Source organism: Heterocephalus glaber, unplaced genomic scaffold (assembly GCF_053883595.1).
Source record: "Heterocephalus glaber isolate CG9 unplaced genomic scaffold, H.glaber_assembly_v1.0 deba00001457, whole genome shotgun sequence".
In the NCBI taxonomy this organism is placed as follows: Eukaryota; Metazoa; Chordata; class Mammalia; order Rodentia; family Bathyergidae; genus Heterocephalus; species Heterocephalus glaber.
Genome location: NW_028258305.1, coordinates 38,861,579 through 38,874,946, shown reverse-complemented (window position 1 = coordinate 38,874,946; position 13,368 = coordinate 38,861,579). Strand labels below are relative to the sequence as shown.

The following is a 13,368-nucleotide window of genomic DNA, read 5'->3' as shown; positions in this document are numbered from 1 at the left end:
ACTATGTGAGCCAGCATTTATCCCTGGGCCACCCTTTGGTAGTCACTAATGGTAGAAGAAAGCAGAACTCCAGCCGGTTGTGGTAGTGCACACCTGTAATCCTAGAACCATGGGAGGATAAGACAGGAGGATCCCAAGTTTGAGCCCAGCCTGGGCAACTTAACAACTTGGTGAGACCCCTGTCTTTAAAAAAAAAAAAAAAAAAAAAAAAAAATATATATATATATATATATATATATATATGCGCATATGCATGCTGGGAATATAACTTAGTGTGTAGGCCCTGTGCTCAATCCCTACTACTACAAAAAAGAAATGAAAGCAAAAGAAAGGAATTCCATAACTAGTCATGAATGAGCCTTCTCTTATTAGAAAATCATCATCGTTATTTTATTACTATTACTATTAGTTTTCTTAATAAAAATTTGGAGTGCTAATTTTTTTTGTCTTTTGTTTTGTTATGTTTTGTTTTTTGGTACCGGGGATCAAACTCGGGTCCTTGCGCTTGCGAGGCAGGCAGTGGAACCACTGAGCTAAATCCCCAGCCCTATAATGTAAATTCTTAAGAAGAGGTATTCTGTTTTGTTCACGAGTTTTTTCTTGATGTGGAGGAACCAAGTGAGATAATTTTTATGATAGGGCGTTAATTATATAAACACCCTGTTAATGAAGTGAGCTCATAACTGGGTACTTTATCATCTCACAGGATAAATGCTAGGATATAGTCTCCCCTTTATGGTGAGAACAGAACTATTTTCTTGATGACAGCCCAAATTTCAGAAGTAAAGAAAGTCTAGTTTCTGTCTCTGAAATCTGAACTGCTGCATGAGCGGACAGGAGGCTGAGGTCTCGTAACTGAGGTGGCAACTGTGGCATGTACTCGTGTGGTGCCCCTTAATGATGAGAAATGCATCGTTAGGCCATTTCGCCCTTCTGTAGGCATCATAGAGTGTCCTTGCATAAAGTAGAGCAATTAGGATATCACGAGGCGGTACAGTCCCATGGTCGAAGGCACTGTTGTGTACGAGGTCCCTGCTTGGCAGAAATGTCATTAAGCGCGTGTGGCTGTAGCTACACCTGGGACTGCAGAGCTGATCAGCCCTGGCTTGCTTTTCCAAGCTTGCCCACCTGCCACCCACGGGCTCTGCACTGTCCCTGCCCAGTGCATGGCATGTGTTTCCCTCCCAGGAACCGGCATGGCCACCGCCTCCTCTCCTTTGGATCTGTGTGTAAATGCGTTGTCGCAGGCGGCCTCCCTGACCACTCTGCGTAACAGTTTCTCCTGTGACAGAGTCTCTGGCCATGGCCTTTATCCCTCTTCTCTGCTTTGTTTCCTCTGTTTAATAAACTTCCTGCTATTTATTAAACCATATCATTATTTACTTGTTTATAGTTTGTCTCTCCCACCAGAATGTGTGCTTTTCAAGGGCAGAGCTTTTCGTTTTCTTCACTGTGTGTCTTTAGCACCTAGAATAGTGTCTGTCATGTAACAATTGTTGGGTTTGTATTCTTCAATAAAGAAATGATGAATATATTTACATTTCCTACAAGAAGAATTTTATATGACTGTCTAGCATTCCAAGTAAATAAGAGTTGAAAGATATCTTTTGCCTCTGTTTGTAGAATGACAAAGGACAGATCCCTGCCGATGTCGTTCCAGACCCAGTGGATATGCCGTTGGAAATGGCTGACGCTGCAGCAACTGCCAAGGAAATCAAGCAGATGCTGCTAGACGCGGTGCCTCTGTCCTGTGGTCGCTCCAAGGCCATGCTGCCAAACTGTGACCACGTGACTAGCAAGACAGCGCTTTCATCTCTTGGCCTGAAGTTGGGGGATCGTGTTGTCATTGCAGGACAGAAGGTACAGTAATAACCGCCATCCCTGAAGCTCTGTGTCTGAGGGGGAAGCTGCACAGTCAGAGTTTGGAGTCTTTGAAGAGAAGTTCAACATCTAGGTAAAAATATACTTGAATGAAAATGTGAAATGTAGCCATGAATTTACTATAAAGTACAGTTTAAAAATATGAACTGTTTGAACTTGGTAGCAAAGACATCTACATGGGAAAAAGTGGAGTGGAGGAGAACTGAGCCGAGAAGTGACGCAGCCAGGATGTGTGTGCAGCCTCCCCACCCCCACCCGCGCCACTCCTCCCACTGCCAGCCTTGAAGAAGCAGCAGGAGCGACCCTCACTGTCCTTGGGCGTTTGTCTTGAGATTCCACGAACAGAGAGATCTTAGATGCTTATAACCTGACAGTAAAGAGGTTGTGGGAAAGAGAACGCTTTACATTCTTTCTCCAAAACACCAGAAATGCTCTGGACACTTTTTTCTCGTTTCTATGTGGGCTTCACTCTGGCCAATTTCCTTTCCTCGCTCCTGCTTGCCCTCCCCTTCTCCTTTTCTTTTCTCCTTCCTTTACACCTCATTGTGGGAGAATTTATTTATTTATTTTTGTGCTATAGGCATCAAACCCACATGCTAGAAAAGTGCTCTACTATTGAGCTACACTCACCCGCCTGCCCCCAGAAGCTTTTTTCCCTTAATTTTGAGGTTAGTAGGGTGCTCAATATGGAGACTGGAATGGGGAATTCCTGCTTGCATGTCAAACTTGCCAGTGTTTCATCTCAGTGCTCGAGTAGATTTGTGGGGAAAATGATAAGGTTTCTCAGAAATCACTGAAATTTAGAGCCTTGATTTACTGAAAACAAATGCTTCAAAAAGGGAGAGTTACAAACTATTGGGTAAAGAGTGCCATTCACCAGCTTCCAAAATAGTGTGCTCACAGGACAATTGTTTTTCACCTATCTGTGGAATTAAAATACCAAGAAATTATGAATATGAACCGAATCAACATTCAGTTTTTGTATCATTCCTGTAACTCTGTCTGTATCTTCTGAATGGACCTGAAAAGTTATTCTTTTTATTTTGGATAATTTTAGCTATGCAAAAATAGAAACTTCCATAATAATGGCCAGTCTTATTTCCCTCATGTTATCTCTCAGTCCAGTGGGGGCAAACCGGCGGCACAGGTGCTGCAGGGAGCAGGAGGGGTCCTCGCCGTCCTATCCCTGCTCCAGCACCACCCCAGCAGCCGAGCCTTGAGTAACAATGCACATAGGGGCAGTGTTGGGGCTTTGTGATAAGTGGGTTTCGGGTTGCAGTTTAGGCGCTGAGTCTCTAAGGTTAGCCACCATTGTCTCAGTCAATTGCTTGCCTTTTCATTCATTCTCTTGAGTATCATCCAAAGGACTTTTAATTTTTTTTTTTTTTTTTTGTAATTTTGATACAGGTCTTACTTAGTTTCCCAGGCTGGGCTGGAACTTGAAATCTTTCTGACTCAGCCTCTCAAGATGAGGTTATATGCATGTGCCACTATGCCTGGCTAGACATTTTAAATTTTGGTGAGGTCCAACTTACCAGCTTTTTTCTTTTGTGGATTGTGTGCTTAGTGTCATATCTAAGAAATACTCTTCTATTTTCTTCTGAATGCTTATAGTTCAGGATTTACATTTAGTTTTGCATTTACTTTTGAGTCTTTTTTTTCAGACATATGGTTGCCTATTTGTTCCAACACCAGTTATTGAAAACTCTTCATTTTCCATTGAATTGCCTTTGTAACTTTTCAAAAATCACTTGCCCATGTATGTGTGAGTGTTATTTCTGGACTCCTCTCTGCTCCATCAATCTAATGACTATCCTTTCTTCAATACTGTTGTGATGTGCTCTTAATTTATAGCAAGTCTTGCAATCAAATAGTATTAGGCCTTTAATTTTTTTCCCCCAAAACTGACAGTTCTAGGGTTTTTTTTTTTCCATTTCATCTATATTTCAGAATTAATTTGTAGTTTTTTTGGTTTTGTTTTTGAGTCAGGGTCTTGCTATGTAGTTCAGACTGGCTTTGAACTTACTATGTATCCCAGGCTGGGCTCAAACTTGCAGCAATCCCCCTGCCTTAGCCTCCCGAGTGTTGGGATTACAGATGTGTGCCATCATGCCTGGCCATGTATGTATGTATATATGTATGTGTGTATATGTATATATATTTTCTTTTTTAAACATGGTCTCTCTGTGTGATGCATGCTAGCCTTGAACTTGCAATGATCCTCTTGCCTCAGCTTCCCGAGTGCTAAGATTATAGGCATGTGAGGCATGTGTAGATTTTTAAAAATCCTTCTGGGGTTTTGGATTGAGTGCTGTTGAATCTATATATAGGTCGGGTTGAATAGACTTGATATCTTAAAAATATTGTCTCTGAATTCACAAACACAATATATCTCTCTATTCATGTACTTCATTCCTTGGTTTATTTCATCAAAGTTTTGTAGTTTTAAGCATATAGACATTACATGTGCTTTGTTAGATTTATACCTAAGTTTTTCATGATTTGGGGGACTATTGTAAATGATGATATTGCTAAAATTTCATTTTTCTATTGTTCATTGCTGGCATGTGAAATTTTTACATATTGACTGTGTACCCTTAAACCTTTCTAAATTTATTCTTTTGGCCTTTATATTTTGTAGATTCTTTGGGATATCTTATACAGTCATGTCTGTAAATAGAGTCTATTTTATTTCTTCATATCTTTTTTCTTTTTGCAGATGAGGTCTTGATGGCTTTATTGTCTTCAAACTCATAATCCTTCTGCTTCAGCCTCCCCAGCAATTAGGATTATAGTTATACACCACCACGCCTGTTTTTAAAATTTCTTTTCAGTCTCTCTGCATTTTATTTTTCATGCCATATTTTATTGCCTAGGACCCTCAATAAAATAATAAATAGGAGTAGGAAGCGTTAACATCCTTGCCTTGCTCCCAATTTGAGGGGTGAAGTGCTCAATCTTTTATCCCATGTGATAGTCACTAGCTCTGGATTTTGTGCCGATGTCCTTTATCGAGTTGAGGAAGTTCCCAGCTATTCCTAGTTTGCTGAGTCTTTGTAATTTGTTTCCTGTTTTCCCCGAGAATACTTGCCAGTGGTGCTTATGACTTCAGTGTTAAACCTGAGATAATTCACAGATTACAGTCCTAACATTTTCCCCCAAATGAAATATTGCCCTTTTATTATTTTTGCATTGCTCTAGTAGTCTTTGGAAACAAAAGACACCATTCTATTTGTAGCCTTCTGTTTTTAGTAAAGTAATATTTCCATTTACAAAATATAGTAATTTTTGATCACTGAAAATGTCAAATCCTAGAAAACAGCATTCCTATGCATGATGTTAATGTTGTCTCAGACGTTGCTAGCTGAGGATTTATTTGATGAATTCAGTTTTTCTGAAATAGACAATCCTGACAACTTTTGGGATAGTGCTTTGGAAGATCATATAGTCAAACCTCTGCCCAATCTGGAACCTGATGGAAATAGCCCAACTTCAGCTGACTCAGGTTGCACTCTGAGATGGTCATCTCGTGTTATAGCCCATGTCCTAGGTAGACTGTGCCCACACACCTGGCAGAAAAGTTGATGCCACCGACCACTACAGTATTTGAGCTGTCCTTTACTGAATAGTCAGTTTCAAAAATTACCAGTGAAGCTAATGCCCAACCTCTCTTGTTGGCTTCAAAGCCATTTGGTCTGAAAGGATTTTCCTGAATGGTTAAATGGAAAGACACTGAAAATGACCAGTCAAAAGTCTTTTTTGCAGTAATGTTACTGCGGGTATAGTGCATAAACTTAAGCTGGAGATGTTTTGAAGGACAAGGCCTCTTTGGATATACCTTATCTCAGGCAAATTATGACTGCTTCGGTGCCTGCATTTTGTCAGTAGTTTTTCCATATCCACTGGTCCGTCAAAGGCCCATATTTTATTGCATAAGATCAAATCTACATTTGACATTTAAGTAAGTTCTCAACTATGTACTCTATACTGCAAACAGAAACATTGCAGTTGGTGAATCACTGTTGCTGTTCAAGAGGTGGTTAGCTCTGAAGCAGTACATCCCAGCAGACTGAGCACCATTTGGTCTCCAGCCACATGTAATTGTGAAAGTCAGTTTGGTTATGTGTGGACTGTGCTTGTTCACACAGGACCCAGTATGAATTTGGAAGATTCAGCTGATGGTGTGAAATTGTTCTGTATAGTTCTTTGGCCAGTGTTACAGCTTATATCTAGATGTCCCCTCAAAGCCTCATATGGTCATAGGTGGGGCTTTTTCAGAGGTGGCTGGATCTAGAGTGTATGATGCTGGGATTAAGGGTGTGTGATTAGTAAATTAGTGCACTGATTGATTTGGCATAGTTCTGGATGTTCTAGATAGAATATAAACAAAAAGAAGCTGCTATTGCCACTTGTTGCTTGCCTTGCTGCCTTCTGCCTGCCATGAACTTTTTCTCCTCTGCAATGCCACTCTGCCATGCCACCCTGCCTTGAAGCCAGCCAACTATGAACAGAAAACTATGAGCTGTAAACCAAATAAACATTTCCTCCTTTAACTTTGAGTCTTGGGTATTTTGTCTCAACAAGGAGAAAAGTAACTAAAATAATTTGTAAAATTATTGCACCCACACCCAGAAAGAATAACTTTTGAGGTGTTTTGCCCTTTTGGACTCCAGTTATCATGTAAATAAGTCCATTTATGCTGCTGGACAGAGAGGCTCAGCCAGACACCAGGTGTTGTGACCTTGCCAGCTGAGGCACCAGATTCGGAAATGAAGACATTTTAGATCCTCCAGTAGCAGAGAGCAGAGATGCCCCAGCTAACACAGCAGTGATGTCAGCCCTGTGCCTGCCCAAATTGCAGACTGTGAGCAAATAAATTATTACTTTTGTATAAAAAAAAGCAAAAAAAAACCCCAAAACAAAAAAACAATAAAAGGGCAAGAAGATCCAGAGAAAAACTTATTTTGTGTGGAATGTGATGTTCTGCTTTGTGTTGTTCTGTGCTTTGAAATTTACTGCATACAAAATTATTGAATACTGATCGTAATATACTTTTCTCTTACATTAGGATTGGAGACATGTTCTATTTAGAAATAACCCAGGAATAGTTTTTATGTTTTATTTTCACATTGAAAACCAGTTAGGTTTGCTTCAGCCTCAAAAATTAAATGAATGCTGGAAGTGAGTTGCACCTTTTTTTCCCTAACTGGAAAATGGGTTTAAAAAGTTACTATGAAAGAATGTTAAAACTTGCTGAAAGCTTTTTCTGTATCTTTTGAAATAGCAAATCCCCCCCCCCCCCGCCCTTTAGTCTGTTTATGTGATGAATTCCATTGGTTAATTCTTTTTTTTGTTTTTTTTTTTTGGTACCGGGGATCAAACTCAGGACCTTGCTCTTGTGAGGCGGGTGGTGGCACAACTGAGCTAAATCCTCGGCCCTGATTAATTCTTAAATACTGAATGAGCTTTACATTCCTGTCATAAATCTCATTTGGTTATCATGTATATATTCTTTTTTATTGACTTTGATTTGCTTTATTTTGTTTTATTTTGTTTGGCATTTTGAGACAGAGTCTTACTGTGTAGCCCAGGCAGGGCTTAAACTCACAGTCCTGTCATTGTGGCTGACTAATTGAAGGTTCTTATTTTTGTGTTCATTAGTGATATTTGGTTTACAGTTTTTCTTATAATGTTTTTGTATCAAAGTAATATTGGGTTCATAAAATGAGCTAGGAATTGATACTTACACTTTTGTATTCTAGAACAGTTTGTGTAGAATTGATGTTACTTTGCCCTTAAGTTGTTTGGTGGAATTCACCAATGAGGCCATCGGAGCCTGGATTTTTTTTTTTTTTTTTTTAGGTTTTTAATTACTAAGTCATTTCAGCTGTGAGTGTTTTTTTCTTTTTTTGTGCCGGGGTTTGAACTTGGGACCTTGTGGTTGTGAGGCAGGTGGCAGAACCACTGAGCTAAATCTCTGGCCCTCAGGTGTGAGTTTTGATGGTTTCTATCTTTCAAGGAATTGGAATATTTCACCCCATTTATCAAACGTATGGTCGGAGTTGTTCTTAGTATTCTCTTACAGTCTTTTTTAGTGACCAGGGGTCTGTAATAACATCCCTCTTTTATTCATAATGTTGGTAATTTGCTTTTTTCTGTTTTTAAATTTGGTTTCCAACTAGAGGATTTTTAAAAATTAATTTTTATCCTTTCAAAGAACTTGTTTTTGGTTTCATTGGTTTTCTCTGTTTTCAGTTTTTAAATTTGTATCATTTTTTTCCTTTTGCGGGGTTTGGGTCTTTATAGTTTCAAGGTGGAAGGCTAGTTCATTGGTTTGAGACTTTTCATAAGACAATTATCTAATGCTTTTGCTGCATCCCACAAACTTGATATTTTTCTCTCAGTTCACAATATTTTCTAATTTCCTTTGTGATTTTTTTTCTTCCTCACCTGTTATTTAGAAGTAAACGGTTTAATTCCCAAATATTGAGATTTCCATATATTTTTCTGTTAGTGATTTCTAGTTTATGGTCTGAGAACATATTTTTATAATTTCTATTATTTTCATTGGTATTCTGCTGTTTGGGATGGAATGTTCTCTAAGTCAGTTCAGTCAAAATTTATAGCTGGTTAAATTTTTTTGTATCCTTATTAGCCTATTTGATCTGTTGATGAAATGAGTGGGGTATATTAAAGTCTCTGGGTGTAATGTGGATTTGTCAGTTTTGCCTTTCAGTTCTATTGATAAAAACTTCCCACACTTTGAAGCTCACTGGTTGGGTGCCTACACATTTAGGACTCTCTGTTGTCTTGGTGAATTGACTCTTGACATTTATTTAATGTTCCATTTTACCTTTGGTACTGTTTCTTATTCTGAAGTTTACTTTGAGAGAGTTTTAAAAAACTTCTGTGATAAAATCACTATGAGTAAGATGCTTGTAATTATTAGTAATATTAAAAGTAATGTACATTTGTATTTTCTTTAGATTGGGACACTACGATTTTGTGGAACAACTGAATTTGCAAGTGGTCAGTGGGCTGGCATTGAATTAGATGAACCAGAAGGCAAAAACAATGGAAGTGTTGGAAAAGTCCAGTACTTTAAATGTGCCCCCAAATATGGTAAGGTCAATATGATTTAATAGCAACAGTTAACCTAAAAAGTCAAAATATACTCTTTATTTATTTTGGTGGTGCTGGGCATTGAATCCAGGCCTGATGTGTGGTAAGCACACTTTTGACCACTGAGGTACAGCTCCAGTCTCTTTTCTAGTTTTAAATGAAACTTTTTTCCTGGTTACTTATGCAGTATTTGCGGGAATGTGCATTTGGGGAGACTTTTTAAAGGGGATTGGTGTAGCATTTTATATAGTCTGAAAAGAATGGTGTGAAGAGCACTAGGAGGATGCTCAGGCGAGAAAGGGCAGTCCTGGGAGGAAAGCTGAAAGGGGAAGGAACTCTGCTTACAGGTTAGCCAGGGTTAGATCAGGAGCAGCTTGCCCTCCCTAAGGAGAGACCTGGTTGGAAAAGGAGAGGCTTCTCTTGGGATTCTTTCTGTTTTTGCTAAAAATGAGAAGTGAGGTCATTTGGTGGTGATAGGAGAGGGAAGAGTGGTTGGAGGTGAGGAGAGAGGAGGAGTGAGGTGCTCAGCCAGGAGACTGGGGATGTGTCCAGGTCAGGACAGTATGGGTGGTGGCCAGGCTTTGCTGGGGGCCCTGGAGATCGTGATCATGAGCTGTGAGACCAGTGTGCAAGGTGGAGTGTTCTCCAGTGCTATTAAACCATTTGGATATAGGTGCTGATAAGTAGGGAGTCTGGTTTCACCAAGGTTATTTTGTTCTCAAATGTACAGTGGAAGGAAAGAGGCAAAATTGTTGAGGATATGTGCAAGGAAATCATTATAGTGACAAATAGTGCAAAGGGATATAGGGAGGAAAATGAGGATGTGAATGGGAAGATGGAGTGTGCGAACAGAATGGATTGACAGCTTCTGATGTGGTTGAGAAGCTGAGTGGAGTGCTGGCATTAGTGATCTGGAGTGGCCAATGGTCGATGCTTCCAGTAAAAATATTGGAGCTATAGAGATTGTGGTGAGCCTAGCTGGCTAAGCTGGGTGGAGAAGAGCTCACTGAAAGGGAAGAGCTGAAGCAACAGGCAGCCTGGGTGTTAGTGGCTTTCCTGGGTTGGTGTGGAAGTCACCATGAGCCAAGACAGGAGTGGAGGAGAGAAAGGCAGGGAGCCAGCTAGCTGTGAAAAGTTTTCACTGGATGAGTAAGAATAACTCTGGCTTCTCTTGGTGGCTTCCAGAAAGAGAGGTAGTGGATGGTACATTCTGACGGTGAGTGTCTCATTAGTCTGTCTGTCTGTCTGTCTCTGTCTGAGAATGGCTGTGTTCTGGAAATAATTTGATGATAAACACAAATACCATTTATGCCATGCCTAGCGGGTACTGGCGGTTGTCATGGCAGGTGCAGCTTCGGTGGGGTGGACAGGGATGAAGGGGTTCAGGTCCTGTAGAGGGGAGATGAAGGAGGCCTGCAGACAGACAGAGGCTTACTGGTGGGAGGCAGGGGATTGCAGTGGGAGGTCTGGATGGAAGGAGGGAGGACACTTGGGGTTTGGGGTCAGGCTAGTGGGTTTAGAGACCCAGCTGTCAGGAGTCTCAGGCTCACCTGGTAGTGGTGAGTAACTTGGCAGTATGATGGGATTGTTTTGTGTTTGGTGGAAGGATGTCAGTCCTTGGGATTGATCTTTGGTGTGGTTTTAGTAAGGAGACAGTGACGATGGGAGGATGGATATTCTCATTGGTAAAATATAGAGCTGGGAGGCGAGGTTGCCCTTAGTTCTTGCTGTGAGCATGGTGGTGATTGGAAGAAGGCATCAGGAGCACACTTGGTGCTGTTGGCCTCTCTTAAACTCTGCTGTGGTGGGATCAGAGCTGCGGGAGGGACTTTATATCAAGGAAACAGAACTCTGAAGTCTTAAAGAACTTGAAAAGTTATAGAAGCACCTGATACCAACTTTATGACTCTACTCCTAAGCTGGGATGTGTCTTTCTCTTTCTGACAAATGTTTGATTGGTTTCAGTTTGCCTTTGTTACTGGTTGTGTCCTGAATGTTTTCCCTTGCAATGAAACAGTCTTGTGTGACCTTGTTGTCCAGCCCCATGAGAAGGCCGGGTGTGTGATGATGAAGAGTTGACTGCATGGGTGAGTCTGCTTCTTTACCTGTCAGCTGTGGGACATCTTTCTCTTCCTGTGACTTGGTTTGTTTTCTCGAGGACAGGATCACAGTATGCCACGGTTCATGTGAGGATGAAATGTGTTGATAAGTATGTCAGGAACCTACAACAGTGCTAGATTCCCTTTATCACTCAACCACTGTCAGCTATTGGCTAATACAAATTTATCAAAATTACTAGTGCTGTCACACACTTAGAATGGAGCCCTATTTTTTGTCTATTTAGTTTTTTAAATAAAAACATGCTTATGCAAAATTTGCAAACCATAAAAAAGAGAAAAAAAATAAAAATTACCTGTACATTTTTTCTGCCTAGTATTTTTTCTACAAAGTTGGGTTATCTACACAATAGTTAAATATTCTGCATTTTTATTTGACATCCTATTATAATTTCCCTAAATCTTTAAATATTGTTTGAAAATGTGTTTTTAATGGCTTCATTTAATGGATAAGTATTTCTGTGTTTGAATTCATATTTGTCAGATTTTTTGTGGAATCAAACATTTAAAATGTTTTGTTGTAGTGTGTGTATTTTTTGCATTACTTTGGCACTTAGCTGTTTATTTTTTGCATAGTAAAATTGAAATATTCATGCTTTAACAAGCTGCTGAGTTTTAAAAAATACATACTTAGCATATTAACTCTTATATTTACAGTACTATAGATATTTTCCCAGTGTATTATTTGCCTTTGAACTTCATTTGCAGTGTTATGGGACACACAGCTTTATACAGTTAAAAGACCTTTTCTTTATAAAATATTATTATTATTTTTGTTGTTGATTGAACCCAGGCAATGAGTTGCATTCTCAGCCTTTTTAGATTTTGAGACAGGGTTTTGCTTAGTTGATGAAGCTGGCCTTGAACTTGTGATTCTCTTGCCTTAACTTCCCTAGTGCTGTGATTAGGCATATGGCACTGTGCCTGGCTTTATAAATTCTGATTTTGCTGTATTCTATATATTGCTTTCATGTTTTCATAGGTAATTCCTCATAATTCAAGGATTAGGTATAAATTATATTTTTATTTTAATGTTTTAATTTTTGTACGCAAAGTTACATAATCTATTTGGAACTTACTGATTAGTGGTGTGAGGTTAAGGCTTGAATTTTCCTCTTGTAGTTAATTTTGGCAGCTGCCACACAGACTGAGGGCAGTATCTAATACTTTTAACAGCACACAGGGCAGGTAGAAATAAGATTTATGGAAAATAGTTTCTGCCAATAGAAACCTTGAACTCTGATTATTCCAAGGAGAGGCAAGCCTAATTTGGAAAGAACTGGAAGTCTGTTCCCCTTTATACACTGGTGCATATTGGAGGCAGGGTCATGTGTTAGGTTATATATAAATTCCAGTGGCTTTTCCTGCTGAATCAGCTCAGTATTCTCAGCCAGTTGTTGCTAAGCTATTTAAGGTAGAGGGCAAGGGAGTTGGGGAATCACTTGGCAAACCAGAAGCTAAAAACATTGTTTCTTCCCAGAAAATATTCTCTATCTCTCTAGGTTTCTCTAAATCTATTACTTTCCCTTTGGCTTGTTGTGCTTATCTTATTACAATGAAGTTCTTATAAATGCTATGGTTTATGTCAGGATTGTTTTGCTCCATTAAACTTTAATTTTAACACATAGTAAGTTTTTTTTAATTGTAGGAATTCTACAATAAATTATTAATACTTGGAGGTGATACTGTTTTTATGTCTTTAATCATTATCAAAGTGAATACGTGTACCTAGTTGTGGGTATCACTTCTGGCTATGCTCAAACCCCGGGCATCTGAGGGTGTCTGAGGACAGTTAAGGACCCGACTCCTTTCTCAGGGACATGTGCAAAACAGGCCACAGTTATCTAAGAATGACAACATACTCAGCCATGAATGTGTGACATGCACAAAGTCACTGGGCTGGTGTTTTGTCTCTGCATGTCCTAGTCCGTTGATAAGACTCAAACTGCTATGAACTAAAGAACACTATAACCTTTTAGTAGCTGTGTTTGCAGTGCGGCAGATTTGCTGAAGGAATAGACATGCAGCTCTGACTCCAGCTCTCCTGCTCTGATGCTACCTTGATGCTGATAATTGGCTCTCCGTGTGTGTTGTTCTTTATTGGGGAGTTAATCAGCTCACTCATGAAGGACTATATGGTCTAAGTGAACCCCTCTCCAGGTGCCCCTGGGGAGGCTCTGCCTCAGTGATTTCCCAGACTAGGCCCTCACGTGGTGTAGCCTGGCGGGATACCTCACATTAGTTAGAC

General features: G+C 39.7%; 1 protein-coding gene across 27 annotated transcripts in view; it reads left to right on the top strand.

The window, feature by feature from the left end:
• Clip4 (CAP-Gly domain containing linker protein family member 4) overlaps positions 1–13,368 on the top strand; it is a 131,169-nt gene that overhangs the window by 84,514 nt on the left and 33,287 nt on the right. For all 27 annotated transcript variants that reach the window (XR_015453014.1, XM_087216180.1, XM_087216184.1 and 24 more), the window contains 2 exons: positions 1,624–1,860; positions 8,868–9,003. Coding sequence is in view for 26 of the 27 variants with exons in the window: in XM_087216180.1 (XP_087072306.1) it covers positions 1,624–1,860; positions 8,868–9,003 (373 nt within the window). In the remaining variant the exon portion in view is untranslated. The remainder of the gene's footprint in view (positions 1–1,623; positions 1,861–8,867; positions 9,004–13,368) is intronic.